We start from the raw sequence: 19712 nt of genomic DNA, 5'->3' as shown, positions 1-19712 counted from the left end.
TGTCTGAGCTGTGTATCTAATCCTATCACGTGTGATACTGTCTGCTGAGCCACTGTGTCTAATCCTATCACGTGTGATACTGTCTGCTGAGCCGCTGTATCTAATCCCATCATGTGTGATACTGTCTACTGAGCCACTGTATCTAATCCTATCATGTGTGATACTGTTTGTTGAGCCACTGTATCTAATCCTATAATGTCTGATACTGTCTTCTGAGCCGTTGTATCTAATCTTATCCATAGCTTTAGGGTCGTAGTGCTATAGATATGCTTGCTTATATATATATATATATATATATACATATATACACACATGCACATATTCATACACGCACACATTTTTTTTAGGGGGACACATGTATTGGGGCTATCTCCCCTTGATGTTTTGAGTCCTTAGTGACGCCCCTGGCTGCTAGTGCTGCATTGTTGGATCACTTAGGAGACCCAGCGATGCAGCTGAAAGCTGCAGGCCATCGGCCCTGAGAAGTTTGGGGGGGGGGCCCAAGAAGAACCTTTGCATCGGGGCCCATGAGCCTTTAGCTACGCCCCTGTTTTTCGGTGCCATGACCCATTTGCAACGCCCTAGGGGGGACCAAAACAGTGGCAACACTCCGATAGTTACCCCATTTTGGAAACAACACCCCTCAAGGAATTTATCTAGGGGTTTTGTTAGCATTTTGACCACACAGGTTTTTTGCAGAATTTAGTGGAATTAGGCAGTGAGAATTAAAATCTACTTTTTTCTGAAAAAAAAGCATATAAATGTAACATTTTTACAAGGAATAAAAGGAAAAAAAGAACCACAACATTTGTAAAGCATTTTTTCCTGATTACAGCAATACCCCATATGTGGTAATAAAGTGCTGATTGGACCCACAGCAAGGCTCAGAAGGGAAGGCGTGCCATTTGGATTTTGGAGCACGGATTTTGCTGGATTGGTTTTCGGTGCCATGTCGCGTTTGCAACGCCCTGGAGGGACCAAAACAGTGTAAAACTAAAAGTAAACTAAAGTAAAAACAAAGCAATATTAAATTTAAAAAAAAAAAAAAACACATTTTTTACAATAAACATTAAAAGTCTCAATACATAAAATATACACATATTGGGTATTGGCACGGCCAGAATAACCGTCACAACAATTTTTTTGCATCATTTATGATGTGTACGATGTAAAAAAATTAAACTGCTTTCTTTCACTTATTGTGGGGCACGAGATTTATTTAACCTCCATGTGACTCACATTAATAGTAATTAACCCCATCATGCACCTTACACCATTATGACTGAGAAACATGATGGGGTTAATTACTATTAATGTGAGGCACATTCAAAATTCATCACACATCGCGCCTCATCACAAAATGGAAGAACTTTTTTTTTTTATTACTGTTGGCAAGGTATCGTTTTGGTATCGAAATTGCAATACTACACAAATCGGTATCGAAGTCCAAATTCTGGTATCATGACATCCCTAATTTATTGTACTGCATAATGTACTGGGAAGCTGAAAAAAATAAATATTTGTGGGGTGAAATGGGCAACTAAACAGCGATTACACCATTTTTTGTTTTCACGGCGGCCATCTAGCGGTGAAAACTATATGTGCACCTTATTCTACAGGTTGATACGCTTACTGAGATACCAAAGTTATATGTTTTGTTTTATGTTTTACCACTTTTAAAAAAAAAGAAAATATTTGCTAAAAAAAAAAAAGTTGTGTTTTGTTTTTTGTTTTACCACTTTTAAAAAAAAAGAAAATATTTGCTAAAAAAAAAAAAGTTGTGTGTTGCCATATTCTGAGCCATAACTTTTTTCTTTTTCCATCAATTTAGCAGTGTGAGGGCTTAAATTCTGCAGAAGTGCTTCCGTGTGCTGCGCGTGATTTTCACGCACCCATTGACTTCAATGGGTGCGTGATGCACAAACAATGCACAAGTATGGGACATGTCGTGAGTTTTACGCAGCGGACACTCACGGACAGTCTGCACAGCCGCATAGATTAACATAGGTCCGTGCTGGGCGCGTGAAAATCACGCACGTTGCACGGACCTATCATACGTTCGTCTGAGTAAGCCCTTATGTTAACATTGCTTAAGGGGAAAAATGGGTAAAGTGTTTTTTTTATTTGAACTTTTAATGGCTTTATTTTTTTTTTTATGTGCCCCAAAAAAAAAAAAAAAACGGTTTACTTTTTTTTAAAAATTAGTTTCCTAGGGGACTTGAACCAGCATTGGATCGCTTGCACGACATACTCCAATACTAGTATATTGCAGTATATTGTGATACAGACAGTCTCCTTCGAAGCCCTGCCAGAGGCAGGAACTTTTACAGGCACTGAAAGTTTTGTAATCCTTTACACTTAAATGAGCATTATTAATTCCTTTTTTGAGATCCTCAAACTTCATTTAACCCAGGCATGCCATGCTTTATGTAGTCTTGTATATGATGTTTCCTAGTTGCAGATTGCGTTGCTCAATTGTTTTGTGAAAAATCTTTTCACTTACTTTTTCTGCTCTCTTGTATAAATATAAAAACCAGGCCTATGAATTATATATATCCTTAGGCTTCGTTCACATCTGCATTGGGGCTCCGTTCGTGGGTTCCATCGAACCTTACCGCCAGCGGAACCCAAACTGAAAAAAGCGGAAGCCATAGTAGTTAGTCGACTACACTATTGATTCAGTCAAAACAACGGAAACCTTATAGAACGGTGACAAACGGAAACCATTTGCAATGGACGTGTTACCATTAAAAATCAATGGTAAAGCAAATAGGAAAGCTATGGTTTCTGTTCATGGGTTCACCTGACGGAAAGGTCAGACGGAAACCATGAACCCCGGAGTCCTGATGCAGATGTGAACAAAGTCTTGTAAGTACATGTATATCCTGTTCAAGGGTAAGGGTATGTTCACATGCCCCCTTTTTACGGACGTAATTCAGCCATTTTACGCCTCGAATTACGCCTGAAAAAACGCCCCTAATACGCCTACAAACATCTGCCCATTGCTTTCAATGGGAATTACGATGTTCTGTTCCCACGAGCCTTCGTTTGACAGCGACGCGTAAAATAGAGCGTAAAAAGACGCTCCGTAAAAAGAAGTAGCATGTCACTTCTTGAGGCGTTTTTTGGAGCCGATTTTCCATTAAACTCTATGAAAACCGCCTCAAAAAACGTCTGAAAAAGAAGCCTCAAAAGAAGCTGTAAATTTCATTCTCCACTTCAAAAACGCCTGAAAATCAGAGGCTGTTTTCTCTGAAATCAGCTCCGTATTTTCAGACGTTTTTTTGTTAAGCATGTGAACATACCCCGACAGTCCTGTCAGATTGCACAGCAAAGGATTGTGTCTTTTGAATATTTTTATATGAATTGAAAATAGACTTGAATAAAATACCTTTTATTTACCATTTTTTGCATTAGCAGTCCATGTAGACTCTCGATTAATGCACACACAGTGTACATATTAAAAATACATTTCCGCTTTTAGGGTTTAAACAAAACTAAGTGAAACACATGCTACAGACTATAAAATGCTGACATTGAAAGGGAAAAAAAAGGTTTCACAAAAAGCTACTGAAGTAACAGAGCTACACCAAAATAATAAACATTTCCTATAGTGAACATAAAAGTGTAAAAGGGAGCTACAAAGGGAAAGTTGTGATGGAACCATTTAACCTAGTGCTAGGCACAACTCCCTTCAAACATGGACACGTCCTGAAGATTAGTTTAACCCATCACATCTCTCCAATACCATCATGTCTTTCCACTGCCGTGCATAGAAGAATACTGATGCCACATTATTCACATATTTGAAGAAAGGCATTTGTAATACTATTCTGTTCTAACTAAACAAATTAAATAGGAATAAAAAAAAAGTTAAAAAAATAAATTTTTAATTACACATGAAAAAAAAAAACCCCCAAAACATGTCCTTCTAGATCTCATATATGTTATACCGTGACATATAAGAACCAACATTCACAAGAGCAGCCTTACATAGGATTAGGATACAGGCTAGAAAAGAAAGGAGCAAAGCATGAAGTGAAAGAGTGATTACAAGTGCCATGCATTTATAATCTCATGTGCTAGAACCGTTAAAACGCTAAAGAATTCAACTTGGTGGAACACTTCACATTTTCAGTAGTACGTTGCTCAGAAGCCATAATGATTTCTAAGACAACTTGATAACATGCGTCTCATTCAGTCTCAGTCTTCAGTAAAGATTCTCTGCAAAACATTCTTCTGGTCATGTTCGCTCTGCAGTACAAAGACACAATATGAGTAACTAACATGCAAAAGTGGCGGAGATCTGTAAAGAAGCAGAAGTAACAGTGGACCACGCAATGGAATAAGAACAAGGGGATGTGCACACGATAGCTACCTTTTACGTCTGAAAAGACACTCTTTTCAGGAGAAAACAGCTGCGTCGTTTCAGACGTAAAAGCTCCTCCTCGCATTATGCGAGGCGTCTTTGACGGCCGAACATTTGAGCTGTTCTTCATTGAAAAACGGCTCAAATTACGTTTCAAAGAAGTGTCCTGCACTTCTTTTGACAAGGCAGTCATTTTACGCGTCGTCGTTTCACAGCTGTCAAACGACGACGCGTAAATTACTGGTCGGCACAGTACGTCGGCAAACCCATTCAAATGAATGGGCAGATGTTTGCCGACGTATTGTAGCCGTATTTTCAGGCGTAAAATCGAGGCATAATACGCCTCGTTTACGCCTGAAAATAGGTTGTGTGAACCCAGCCTTAGGCTATGTTCACACGGAATATTTTGCAGGAGGAATATCTGCCTCAAAATTCCGTTTGGAAGTTTGAGGAAGATTTTCCTCTCCCTGCACGCCGATTTTCGCCCGCGGCCATTGAGCGCCGCAGGCATACAACACTGTGAAATACGCTTTCTCTGCCTCCCATTGAAGTCAATGGGAGGTCAGAGGCGTAAACGGCCGAAGATAGGGCATGTTGCTTCTTTTTGCCGCAAGGCAGTTTTACTGCTCGCGGAAAAAAGACGCCGACGCCTCCCATTGAAATCAATGGGAGGCATTTTAGGGCCGTTTTTGACGGGTTTTGTGGAGCGGTTTCCACGTCAAAAAACTCTGTGTGAACTTGGCCTAAGTGTTCTTGAGACCTCATCCACATGGCCCGGATAGGGCTTGACGTCTATTGTAACTCTGTAAGGTTCAGAATTTGTACAAATTCAACAGTGATATAGAAAAACCATGGCATGCTCCATCTGATGCCTTATGTGCAGAACACTTCTAGGGGAATAGCCTCATACATAACGCATCTGTCGGAACCTAGACAGCAGCACACGGTGCCCTACGAAAGCGATTAAACATGATAAAGAAGCTTTGTCAACTTTTTTTGTTGTTATAGCTAAACATTTGACAAACTTCTGACATGTCGTAGTGACATGTTAGAAGATCGTATTGGGGATCCGAGCACAGAGACCCCCACCAATCGCTAGAACGAAGCAGCTAAAGCACTCGTGTGAGCGCTCAGCTGCTCCGTGTCTGTTCGGCTATTTCCGGAAATAAATGTATCTGTGTACGGACTTAATAAAAAAAGTCTATGAGCCCGTACTCCGACACATCGGCTTTCCGGAAAAAGCCGAATCGACACGAAGCAGCCGAGCGCTCACACGAGCACTTCAGCTGCTTCGTTCTAGAGATTGGTGGGAGTCTCAGTGCTCGGACCCCCACCAATCCAAAAACTTCTGACATGTCACTATGACATGTCAGAAGTTTGTCAAACATTTAGCTACACTTTAAAGTGATTTAAAGAGGCTCTGTCACCACATTATAAGTGCCCTGTCTCCTATATAAGGAGATGGGCGCTGTAATGTAGGTGACAGTAATGCTTTTTATTTTTAAAAAAACGATCTTTTTTCACAACGTTAGGAGCGATTTATGTTTATGCTAATGAGCTTTCTTAATGCCCAAGTGGGCGTACTTTTACTTTCGACCAAGTGGGCGTTGTACAGAGAAGTGCATGACGCTGACCAATCAGCATCATGCACTCCTCTCCATTCATTTACACTGCACTAGCGATATAGATATATCGCTATGTGCAGCCTCATACACAAGCCCTAACATTACTAGTGTCCTGATAATGAATACACATGAAATCCAGCCTGGACGTCATGTGTACTCAGAATCCTGACACTTCTGAATCTTTTTTTGTGAGATCTATCTACAGGGGTGGGCTATATGTGGAGCACTATTTACAGGGGTAGGTATATGCAGGGAACTATATACAGGGGTGGGCTATATGTGGATCTGTATTTGTGCTGATGTATCTATGTACGGAGCTTGGTTCGGGTGCTGTATACACGTACGGAGCTTGGTTCTGGTACTGTATATATGTACTGATCTTAGTTCTGGAGCGGTATATTTGTACTGAGCTTTGTTTTGGTGCTGTATTTATGTACCGATCTTGGTTCTGGCACTGTAAATATGTACCGAGCTTCATTCTGGCACTGTATTTATGTACGGAGCTTGGCTCTGGCACTGTATATATGTGCTGATCTTGGTTCTGATGCTGTATATACATACTGAGCTTGGTTCTGGTGTTTTCTATGGAACTATATTGCTTGCAAAATGTACAAATGGCTTTATGCTAGAGTGATTGGTAGAGAAAACAAACATGGCAAGGGGGAAGGAGATGTCGGGAAAGAGGTTCAGGGGGGGGGCGCCAAACTGAATCTTTGCCCTGGGTGCTGGAGAACCTAGCTACGCCTCTGCCTTGGCCCCTTTAGGCCCTGTTCGCACAGAGGTTTTTGGCACTAAATTTGGAGAGTAAACTGTCAGAATCGGTGCCAAAAAAACGCTCTAAACCGCCTACCGTTGAAAACACTGGGAGGCGGAGGAGTTTTTCTTTTTCACGCTCTGGGTTTTAGCCGCTTTAGGGGAAAAAAAAGCGACATGCACTTTCTTCCTATGGTTCCATCTCTGACCTCCCATTGAGATCAATGGGAGGCAAAGAAAGCATTTTTCGCTGCGTTTTTTTGGGCCACGGGCGAAAAACACAGCAAGAAAGTGCAGGCAGGTCAAAATCTCAAGGAATTTTGAGGCAGATTTCTTCTGCAAGATACTCTATGAACAGGGCCTTATTGTTTATCCAAGAACAGAGGTTGGTCCATATGCACGGCTGTGCCTGGTACAGAAACGTATCCCCATTCACTTGAGAATAGGCAACATTCAAACATTTTTGTTAAAAAAATAGTAATAAAAACAACAACACAGCCACATGTCCGCTCTGTCCCTGCCAGCACTGACAAAAGGCTCAAACAGGTTGGCGCGCTTATTAAAAATGACAGCCGATTACTGTGGGCAATGATTATATATATATATATATATATATATATATTACACTTACACACACACAAAACGGATCATACTTGTCATACTTACAAATGCTAAAGTGCCACATCTGAAATCCCTGGAGCATAGCCGCCTTTGGATTTCATCTGATCCTGAAATGATCCAGCCTAAGTAAAACAACATATTGTACATTATAAAACAATCTAGTTTTTTTTTAATACTGTTATTACACTTCATGGACATGACCTTGGCATCTACACGTATATCACACAGAATATGGTGTTAATGCATTTCAATAAAGCCATGCATTCTACTGTATTATCTATTGTCCACATATTTAAAAAAAAAAAAATCACAGCATGCTCCATTGGAGGACACTGACCAGAGATATGTTACCCCACATGGAAACATGCGACCTGCAATCAATCCAGTGGGCACTACGGCCTTCATATACATATTGCTCAATAATGCTACACCTATTGGTCCCAGTAGTCACATGATTGATTAAGTAGATAAATAGTAGAAAAAAATTGTGGGAACAACATTGTCGCTGCTAGTAATGAGAACAAAAGTTCAAGTTTAATGAGAGATAAAATGAGTCTTTTAGCGCTACGCGTTTCAACGCCGGACTGGCGTCTTCATCAGGCGAATACAATACAAACACTAGGCAGGGTTTATACGCCGGACTGATAGATTAAGTGATCACTCGGTTGCGGGTGCTGTGAGAGAACTGCTGGAGGTTTAAAGGGTTATTCCGATCTTAGAAAACACTGAAGGGGCTGCAGTGCTCATTCAGCTCTCCACCTTCTCCATATCAGTTGGGATCCCAATGGTCGGACCCTCACCGATCATAAAGTGACTGCAGTTCCTAGCGATATGCCATTACTTTATAAGATGGGAATAAACCTTTCACGGAAGTGCTGTGCTACAGAAACCAAGCACAGCCCTAACAAGACTGATTTCTCCGTAACTAAGGCTACTCAGCTGTATAAAAAAAAAAAAAAAACAAAAAAAAAAACAAAAAAAAACGGGTTATGGATAGCCGCAACCCAAATTGGACATGTAATATCAAAACTAACATTGGATAAGGTCTTTTTTTAGGGTTTCGCTATAGGACTACTTAAATTTGCTAGAAATTAAACAAAGCAATCCTCATTGGTCACAAAACTACAAGAGTGCCACAAAAACCATGACGATATAGCATAAAGGACTTGCCGTTAAACTAATTACTGAATAAGCTTAGCCACAGTGCCACCCCCTTAACAGGAACCCATGTTACTTCCGGCATGCTCCAGCACCACTCTGCAATGAAAAGTTACCGGTGAGCTGCTCACATGAAACATCCTCCTTCTGTGTCAATGTCTTGTTAGTAGGAGATTCTCTCTTCAGAGGAGACCCGTAGAGGCCACTTTGTAGGTACAAAGGATGACATTACTGATTGGCTTTAACTAGTTAGAGCCTTCTACAGGCTTGAAAGGTAGGACTACAATATTATTATGTTAGAAATCAGCAAAATTGGTATACCACCCCAGGAGATCAATAGATAGATAAATAGGACAGACAATGATGACTTTAAGAGTCTAAAATTAGAAATGTATAAAGCGCTTGCATCCTCCTCAAATATTTAACATAACATACAAGACCCTAATAAACACTCAAATTATTGTATTCATTGTGTGAACATTAAAGCCTATGTAAACCTTTGTAAGGCAATTTTTTTTTTTATAAAAATGTGTATCAGTATGTTTGGTGTAACTTTGTAAACACTTATTAAAATGTACTTGTTTTAGATCCAGTTGCTCTGTATTTTCAATATAGAGCAGCTGTTTCATTCTCTACTCTCTGAATCAGTCAGTCCCGCACACCTGACTAGTTCAGTGTCATCGGGTCCTGCATGTCTCCGACCCATAGGATCCACCTGTAATCTATCACATCTAAGTTCATAACTTAGATGTGATGGTTTACAGGTGGATCCTACGCGTCAGAGACATGCAGGACCCGATGACACTTAAAGAGGCTCTGTCACCAGATTTTGCAACCCCTATCTGCTATTGCAGCAGATCGGCGCTGCAATGTAGATTACAGTAACGTTTTTATTTTTTAAAAACTAGCATTTTTGGCCAAGTTATGACCATTTTCGTATTTATGCAAATGAGGCTTGCAAAAGTCCAAGTGGGTGTGTATTATGTACCTACATCGGGGCGTTTTTACTACTTTTACTAGCTGGGCGTTCTGACTAGAAGTATCATCCACTTCTCTTCACAACGCCCAGCTTCTGGCAGTGCAGACACACAGCGTGTTCTCGAGAGATCACGCTGTGACGTCACTCACTTCCTGCCCCAGGTCCTGCATCGTGTCGGACCAGCGAAGACACATCGGCACCAGAGGCTACAGTTGATTCTGCAGCAGCATCGGCGTTTGCAGGTAAGTCGATGTAGCTACTTACCTGCAAACGCTGATGCTGCTGCAGAATCAACTGTAGCCTCTGGTGCCGATGTGGCCGACACGATGCAGGACTTGTGAGTGACGACACAGCGTGATCTCTCGAGAACACGGCTGTGTCTGCACTGCCAGAAGCTGGGCGTTCTGAAGAGAAGTGGATGATACTTCTCGTCAGAACGCCCAGCTAGTAATAGTAAAAACGCCCCAATGTACGCACATAATAATACACGCCCACTTGGACTTTTACTTTAAACACGCCCACTTGGACTTTTGCAAGCCTCATTTGCATAAATACAAAAATGGTCATAACTTGGCCAAAAATGCTCGTTTTTTAAAAATAAAAACGTTACTGTAATCTACATTGCAGCGCCTATCTGCTGCAATAGCAGATAGCGGTTGCAAAATCTGGTGACAGAGCCTCTTTGACCCGTCAGCTCCATGGGACTGACGGATTCAGTGAATAGCGATAGATACCACCGCTCTGTAGAGAGAATGCAGAGCAACTGGATCTAAAAAAAAAGTAAAAAATATTTTTTCATAAAAAGTATTTACAAAGTTACACAAAACACACATTTTTATATAAAAAATAAAATTACCTTTCAAATGTTTACATAGGCTTTAACCACAAATTCAGCAGCCACCAGTTGCCCATGTGCAGTGCACCTACTGAATTCATACATTCCTACTTACCATTGCAAACCCTGCATTGGATTCTCCTGACCCTACATGAGCAGTGTGTACAAAATTCATCGGTTCACCAATCATGCTTCTATCAATCCGCCTACGCCTCTGGAAAAACAACAAAACAAGACATTTTTCACATATGTATACTGGATTACTCAAAGTTGTTCACATTGGAATAGTGTGTCCAACCAGCCATTCACTTTACGGTTTTGATTTTTACTACTATACAAATAGCAAGTGGAAGGTAGATGAGCATAAGGGTATGTTCACACGCACTAATTACGGACGTAATTCGGGCATTTTTGCCCCGAATTATGTCCGAAAAATGCGCCTCGATAGCGTTGACAAACATCTGCCCATTGAAAGCAATGGGCTGACGTTTGTCTGTTCACACGAGGCGTATATTTACGCGCCGTTGTCAAATGACGGCGCGTAAATAGACGCCCGCGTCAAAGAAGTGACCTGTCACTTCTTTGGGTGTAATTGGAGCCGTTATTCATTTACTCCAATGAAAAGCAGCGCCAATTACGTCCGTAATGGACGCGGCGTTCAAGCGCCTGCACATGCCGTTACGGCTGAAATTACGGGGATGTTTCCTCCTGAAAACATCCCCGTAATTTCAGCCGTTACAGACGCTGTCGTGTGAACATACCCTCAGTGTCTATAGATCAACTCTTCCCAAAACTTCATACTGTATATTCACATCAAAGTCCTCTATAAGTATCATAGAGATGACAGGACAGAGTAACCGAGTACAGCAAAGGACATTAGAACCAGTGTGCCTGGTTTACAGATTTTCACCACTTCACCTAATATTCCTATTTTACTAGATCAGAAAACGTTCAATGTTCTAGAATTCCCCTGAAGTAAAATTTCAAACCTACCGGCTGGGGCTGCTCTCCAATGCAGCAACTGAAGCAGAACAGAAATTCAGTCATCGTCAGTAGGGGTTAATGGAAGCTGTTTCCTCTAAAGAGAAAAAGTGTTTTTCTTCCTGCCAGTGTCTGATGATGCTACCACCACAAACCTATCCGGAAGAGACACTCCGGAAAGTAAGTCAATGAAGATACTTGTCACCCTTTAAACACAAACACAGGCTAGATGCCATCTAAGGAATTTTAAAAAGTTTGCACGGCAAATATAAACATGGTCATAAAAAACAAATATGGTAATAACTATGCCTTGCACGCCTTTCATGGACACTGGTATCAGGACTGTCCTTTGGACCGGTTTTTAAAATCAGTTCTTTGGTGGCCTTTCCTTCATCAGTGTCTCTGGGGTGATGTTGCCTGCTTTTTCTGGACTGCACCAGTCATCCATGCCGTTTCGACTTGCCCCCTCTTTGGTGACCTTACTTGCGTTCATATTTGTCCTGCTGATGTTTGTTTACAGCTTAGAATGCTTATTTCTTTATTTTTGCTGCTATTCTATCCTCTTTATTGTTTTAAAGAAGCGAATGCATGCAGGTCTGTAGATCTGGGTATGAACCTCTGGTCTTCTAAACTCCACCGCCACTGATCAGTGGTAAAGAAGGGCTTTCATAATAGGGGATACCCTGAGGCGCTTTCTGTCATGTACCCAACTTTCTTACTAATACTCCTACTGCCCTGCACCTAGGCACTTGGCTACAGTTCAATCCGTGACTTTAAAAGGGGTTGTCCGCATTTGACAATCCCTACTTATTGTAGAGGGACCTTTGTACTAAGCGAAGCACAAAGTGTCCCCATGCAGCCGTTTTCTGTGGTGGAATCGGTTAGTAAGCGTTAAGTTTCTCTGCAGCACCACCACAGGGGAAATTAAGTATTACAATGTCCATTGAAATCAATGGGTTGCCTGTATAATGAAGGACAGGTCCTCCAAAATGGAGAGACGCTCTTTGTAATCACTCTCCACTCTGGCCAAGAGATGAGGATCCTAAAAACAGGATCCCACTCTCAGAATTCCCTCATAGGGTATATGAAAATGGGTTTTCTAAAATGGACAACCCCTTTAACTTCCCTACTGTCCTAAACTTTTTTTTTTTTATATATTTTTTTTATTATTTTTAGAAATTTTCAACACGAAAAAAAAAAAAAAACTCCCCAAAAAAACCCCACAATTTTAGACTCGCAGGTTGCAATAAAGGCAAATAAAAGGGCAAACAACAAAAGTCGACAGAAGATTAATTATAAACATTGCATTCTGTCCTCAGATTTATTAACCTTACTTATTTGTATGAATTTTATATTCGTACTTATCCCATTATTTGCTACTACTAAAGCATTTTGTTCCTATTACTCTACCGTATTGTACGGATTCCAGCATGTATACTGTACGGTTTATTTCTATACATTGCTTTTGTATGCTTGACCTGATGATTATAGTCTACTGTATATGTAACTCTGGATACGGTCAGCTTTGTTAGCCTTTAAAAAAAAAAAATCTTGCTAAAAGCAGAATTTAAAGAAAATAAATAATGAGCTGCAACCGCCACCAATGAGATGTCGTCACGTCGGAAAATTTTAAACAAAGTGGTTGCAGCACATTTATCGGTAACCACAAAAAACTGAAGCAGCTTTACATCCGCTCTTTACTTTTTGGATCTGTTGCCAGTACTGATAAACAGCAGAGAATAAAGATGCATACCATTTTACCAAACATTAACTTGATTTGATCCCCAGAATATTCAGACAAACATGCTAGAATAGCACAAGCGAAGCTTCTGTGCATTATCAACACATCTATAAATATAAAAGGGAAATACATTTTGCCATTTCATCTGCTTTTGCAACATCATCTTCTTACAAAGCAAAGAAACCGAATTACAAATATGTCATATGGTCTGTATTGAAATCAGTCAGTCTTAAACTAGGGCTATACGGCGACTTTGGCCACAACATAAGTTGCGCAGCCAGAGATCGCCGTGTCGCCTTGCATGTATCGCAGGTAAGGAAAGTCAATGTAGTCACTTTGCAACCCGCAAGTTGCCGAAACCGCAAATCTAGTGTCGCAGGAAGTCCAAACCTGCTTGGACTTCTTACGACTGTAGTGTCACAGTAACTTGCTGGTCACAAAGTAACCACATTGACTTTCATTATCTACGACCACATTCATTTACATAAGAGTGTTGCTGCCAAAGTCGCAGCGTAGCCCTAGCTATATGGTTTCAATGGAAAAAGTGGAGCAACCCATGCAAGCAGTAGAAAATTTTCCTGTTTAATATTGAAAAACCAGTGCATTTGACAGATACATTATGGGGGCTGAACCATATCAATTTGCCAAGCCAGAGGCACATAAGGACTAAAATGTATTTGACCTTTGGCTTTATTTACACAACTATACGACAGCTTTGTGTTCGGGCTATATATTTGGCACTCAATCCCATCACTGCCAAAATATTTTTTTTCCTGCTTTTCAAAGGTTTCCTTGCATTCACCAGACAGGATCGGATCCAGTTTTTGGTGCTAAATATGTAACGCCTCGAAATACACCTGGAAATAAGCTAGCTAAACGCCTACAAACATCTGCCCATTGAACTGGAAAAAAACAGTGTTTAGTTGGGACGGGGCGTTGTTTTAAAAAAACGACACGTAAAAAGAAGGAGAATGCCACTTTTTGTTTTCGGCTACAAAAAACGGCTGAAAATCTGAGGTTGTTTTCCCTTGAAAACAGCTTTGTTATTTTCAGCCATTTTTTATTTTGCGTGTGAACATACCCTCACACAGAGATGCATTACGGGCGTGTTATTCAATACTTTAGACTATAGGAAGTTGCATATATACGCACCATGGATAGTAATGGCTATATAAACAACAAGGCCATAAAATATTCTTCAATATTACATAGCTTGTAATAACTGTTAATTCGAGGCCAGTGTGTGGTTATTACCGGATAAGGGATCATAGAAATTCAATTTACATTACTAATGAAAATGAGTAAGTAACAGGTTGGAATGTAAACATGAAAATGTTACACCACTAGCTACTCTAGGAGACCATCTTAGGAACAATGTATTAGAAGGCTGGGTTTTACGCTGTCGGTTTTAAATTGTGGCAAATTGAAACTCATGCAAAATCGCAACCAAATCTTTACACTTTGCCACAACTTTCCAGTAAGGCAGGGTTCCCACGGGTTGGATATGCTGCATAAAAATCATGTAGCGTATCTGACCTGGAACCCGCAGTACGCTCCTTTTGAAAATAATAAATAAAATAAAGTTTTTTCCAACTGAATTTCCGCTGCGGAAAGCAGCGCTGTGAAATAACAACCAAAACCTGTTCATACTTACCCACTCCCTCTTCTCTGCGTGTAGACTGGCCTCCCTGGATGACGTTGCAGGCCATGTGAAACATCATCCCGTGATTGGCTGCAGCGGTCACATGGGGTGAAACGTCATCCCAGGAGGCTGGACTGCAGGAAGAAGGAGAGCGTTCTAGGTACGTTTTTAATTTTTTTTCCTGGAGTTGCGATTTTTGCGCCGTAACCACTGCGATTCCGCCACAAAAGTCGCAACACTTGACTTTCTGTTGTGGGTTTTGCATCCCCATTGAATTCAATGGGGAAAACCCGCAACAGAGAAATCAACAAAAACGCAGCATAAAATGATATGCAGAGGATTTAAATTCCGCACTGCAGGTGAATTTATTAATGTTTACACTGCGTTTTTTTCCGCAGCGTGGGCATGAGATTTTCTAAAGCTCATCCACTTTGCTGCTGCTGTAAATGCTGCGGAGTTTCTTCACAGAATTCCATGGTTTACGCTACATGAGAACCCAGCCTTATAGTGGCAAAAAATGTGCACCAAATCCGCAGCATGAATACACAGCCTCAGGAATCTTTTCACAGGGCAGGATAAATTCCAGCCACTGCACGCACTTGTTGCCCAATGGGCCAGATTCCTTCCTTTTAAATCCACTCCTCGCTCTTGCATAAAAAACCTCATGCGTGAATCCGGATCACACAAGCACTTCTGATGCAGTTTTTGGATCCATTTTTTTTAGCCAAGGATAGAAGGGAGAAAAAGTATAGCGAAAAGACTAATGCATCTCCATTCATTTGTGTCCAATCCTGTATTTGGCTATAACCCCCCCCCTCCCCCCCAAAAAAACAACTGCATCAAAGTTGCGTGTGTGATCCTGGCCTAAAGGCCAAGCGTGATATGGCCCAACCATAATAAAAGAGAAAAAACAACCACATGTATTTACACGTTTTTTTTTCCATGTTCTTGCAGATATTTATGCTGCCCTGTCTGGAGGCAGCATATAGAAGTGATAATAATCATTACTTATCAGTGAGGCTATGTTCACACGATAACAAAATACGTCTGAAAATACAGAGCTGTTTTCAAGGGAAAACCGCTCCTGATTTTCAGACGTTTTTTGAGCAACAAGCTTTTTTTACGGCCGTTTTTGGAGCTGTTTTCAATAGAGTCTATCAGAAAACAGCTCCAAAAACGTCCCAAGAAGTGTAGTGCACTTCTTTTGACGAGCCGTCATTTTATGCGCCGTATTTTGACAGCGACGCGTAAAATGACAGCTCGTCTGCACAGAACACCATAAGACCCATTGCAAGCAATGGGCAGATTTTTGCCGACGTATTGGAGCCGTCTTTTCAAGCGTAATTTGAGGCGTAAAACGCCTCCATTACATCTGAAGAGAGGATGTGTGCACATACCTTTATTGGTAAGTGCTTTAGGAGAATTTAGAACTTACTCTCATGGCATGCGTCCAGTGCCATTAGTATGAGTTCAAGTATATTATTCACATATTTACACCCACCCCCCCTCCCCCATCACTGTGCATAGAAAAGTGTCGTTCAGCAGATGGGGGGGGGGGGGGGGAGCGTGAACATACTAATATGCTTTGACTCATACTTGATTCCCACCGCAAGTATAGGTTTTAAACATTCCTAAACTGGCATGTTAACAGTCTCACTTTTTTATGCTACCCTCTGACAGGGCAGCATAAATATCTGACTGATGCGCTTAAAGGGGTATTCCGGTTTAAGCAAATAAAACGTATTCATAGTCAGGTAAAACTATGCACCTTTTTAAACATACCTTGCACATCGGTTTCTTATGGTTTTTAAGATCTTTGCTTGCATGATTTAATGGCAAACTTCATGCGATGATCCCTTGCCAGAACAGATTTTCATCATCTGCAGGTAAACAATGAGGTTTCCCATTGTTTGACAACAGGCAGACGGATACAGAAAATAGATTAGAAAATCTTATAACTTTTCATTATACACTGAATAAGCTTTGTTTATTTTGCTGAAACCAGAATACCACTTGTTGGTCATATGTATAAGGTAAGTGTTGGCGGAATCCACTGGCGATTTATGGTCTATGGTGGCAGCCTGACATTTTCTGACATTAGGGAAAAAAAAGGATTGGGCACGTCAGGGTTTGTTCACACAGCCTATTTTCGGGCCGTAAAATCGGAAGCAGAACGCCTCCAAACATCTGCCCATTGATTTCAATGGGAAAAACAGCGTTCTGTTACGACAGGGAGTTTTTTACGCGGCCGACGGAACAGAACCCTGACTGACACAAACAGAAACCATAGGTTTCCATTTTCACTACCATTGATTTCAATGGTGACAGATCCGGTGCCAATGGTTTCCGTTTGTGTCAGTTGTGCAAGGGTTCCGTTATTTTTACGGAATGGATACCGTAGTCGACTGCGCTATTTATTGCGTCAAAACAACGGAACCCCTGCACAACTAACACAATCGGAAACCATTGGCACCGGATCGGTCACCATTGAAATCAACGGTAATGGAAACGAAAACCTATGGTTTTCGTTTGTGTCAGTCAGGGCTCTGTTCCGACGGAAAGCTCAGACGGAACGGGGCCCTGACGCAGATGTGAATGAAGCCTAAGTTGTTAGAGACTTAGTTCCCTTTAGCCTACAGTGTATCATCACCAGTTTATTACACATTTATGACATGTTTATGAACATCAAATGGAATCTAAATTATACGAACAGGGTGACATAAAATTGATGGCCTATTCTCTGGAATTGCGTACACAGGTCTTTACTGCAGGACGCCGTCACATTCATAGTGGCTGTGCAAAGTATTACAGCATTGGCTTAACTTAGAAGCAACATGACGGTATTATGCACTACGGAGTTATGTACGCAACGAAGAGGAAGTAGCGCTCGCTGGACTGCCATGGCCCCTTCAAACAGCTGATCAGCAGGAGTACCAATCAGATATTGATGGTCTATTCTGAGGCTGGGCCATCAATTTTACGTCACCGGATTACCCCTTTAAAAGGAGTACTTCCATTAAAGGCAATTATGGCATATCTACAGGGATCTGGAGAACAGGGATCCGCTGAATGCTCAGCTCTTTCCCCAACTCCTACAGACTTTATATGGATATGCCCCAAAAAAAAGTCTAAGACGGGAATACGCCAGGATATACCATTATTTGACAATAGGTTAGGATCCGACCTCTGGGACCTCCTCAACCCAAATTCTCAAAATGAAGGGGCTGAGCGCTGATTTCTACGTCAATTTCTAAGGCTACACGGTGACTTTGGCCGCAACACAGGTAGGGAGTCCAAAGATCGCGGTGTTGCGCTACATACATCACAGTAATGTAAGTGAATGTGGCTGTGTTGCCAACGCGGCCACTTTCACTTACATAACTGCGATGTACCAAACACAACCTTAGGCTAGTAGCCGTACTGCAGTACCTTGCACAGTGGATGGCCAGGGCGCTGTCATGATGGAAAAATAAATAGTGCTAAATATGCCATAAAGTGATGGCATATCCTAGTGGTGATATGCCATCATTTTAGAAGATGGGAATGCCCTTTTAAAGGGGGTTGCCCCATCTGGCTAATTCCCTTTTCTAAATGCACAGGGAATCCGATGATAACTGGTCTGGAAAATCAACCCCCCGGCGAGATCAGCGGTTGGTGGAGATTACATAGTCCCAGTTCTTTCTAGCAGCTCCCTGTCCTGTTTATTTGCGATTATAATTGACAATCCTATTAGGTCTATATGCCAAATGGATTCACATGTAAAGGGTTTGCCCTGACAATCCCTTTATGGGACGGTCATCACAGAATGGTACAATTTAAAGGCGTTCTTCTCTTGGTTTCTGGAAATAAACGTAAGACATAAGTGATCCCAGCATGACCGTATATTCCATTTATGAGAATTAACAACTGGTCACTGTGGTAGACCGCGCTGCAGGGGACTAAACTGAAAAAAAGATAGCAGTCCATTCTTGTTCTACAATTGGGACATGGGGCACTTTTTGCTCCAGCAGCAAATAAATCTAGAAAACAGTACATGTGAACAATCCCTTAGCAAGTTTTTGATACTTATTATGCTTCTCGCAATAGCCCCTGAGCAGCATAACCTGAAAACACTGGGTCACAGACTTTTGCAAATACCACGTGACCTGGAACCATTTCATACACCGCTATAACCTACAATTGTGTCCTAAAAACCCTTCATGCAATATCAGGAATTCATGTCATAATATTTACGCCGAATATAGTGCACATTCAAATGAAAGTTATCAGTTCCTTAATTCAAAGCAATATCGACCCCCACTGACACCCTATCCCAATCTATACATGGAGCACATAACTTGGTAAGGATAAACCATGTACCCCCGCCCCATTATCAATGGTCCCGTCCATCCTTTCTGAGTACTCACACACGACTGTAGGCAGCTCATCAGCCGTCACTGCAGCACTGCTGTCCCAGCTTCTGCAGCAATCTCCATAACCACGCCCCTAGGGCGGAGCTCACATCGTTTCCTCAGCGGCGCGTAGCTGCTAATGATTCGCAGGTGCGCGCACATTCTACATTCGGTTTTGATACCTGAAAATTGTCTACAAATATCGAACTGTCTTTTCGCAAAGCACATGTGAAAGTCTCCTAGAACTTATTTTATGTATTTTTTTTCTAAAAAGCAATAGTAAATCCCAAAGAGCAGGGTGACGCTTCTTTGGACGTCTTTTCAAAATGACACAAAAGAAGAAAACACTTAAACGCCATAGGCCTTATTTACACGGTGCTGTTTTGGTGCAGATTTTAATGCAGTCTTTTAAGCCACAACCGGGAAGGTATCCTAAAGGGAGGGGAGTTATATAGGAAAGATTCTACTTCTATATTGCATTCCCTCCTGGTTGTGGCTTCAAAAACTGCACTGTGTGAATATACTCTAAAAATGCTTCCAACTGCTTGTGTTTTTTACATGCGTTTTGAAGTGTCCCTCCAATCAATAAAAAAGATTTGACTACACATTGGAAATGT

General features: G+C 41.3%; 1 protein-coding gene across 1 annotated transcript; it reads right to left on the bottom strand.

Annotated features, from left to right (window-relative positions):
- Positions 1-3378: 3378 nt before the first annotated feature.
- On the bottom strand, positions 3379-19177 carry LOC142748100 (CDC42 small effector protein 2-B). The gene is made up of 5 exons (XM_075855228.1): positions 19111-19177; positions 11334-11476; positions 10456-10554; positions 7414-7490; positions 3379-4254 (listed from the first exon to the last, which is right to left on the bottom strand). The coding sequence occupies exons 2-4, from the start codon at positions 11385-11387 to the stop codon at positions 7419-7421; spliced, it is 225 nt and encodes a 74-aa protein (XP_075711343.1). The 5' UTR covers positions 11388-11476; positions 19111-19177; the 3' UTR covers positions 3379-4254; positions 7414-7418.
- Between the last annotated feature and the right edge of the window lie 535 nt (positions 19178-19712).

This window comes from Rhinoderma darwinii, chromosome 3 (genome assembly GCF_050947455.1).
Source record: "Rhinoderma darwinii isolate aRhiDar2 chromosome 3, aRhiDar2.hap1, whole genome shotgun sequence".
In the NCBI taxonomy this organism is placed as follows: Eukaryota; Metazoa; Chordata; class Amphibia; order Anura; family Rhinodermatidae; genus Rhinoderma; species Rhinoderma darwinii.
This window is presented reverse-complemented; position numbering and strand designations above follow the sequence as displayed.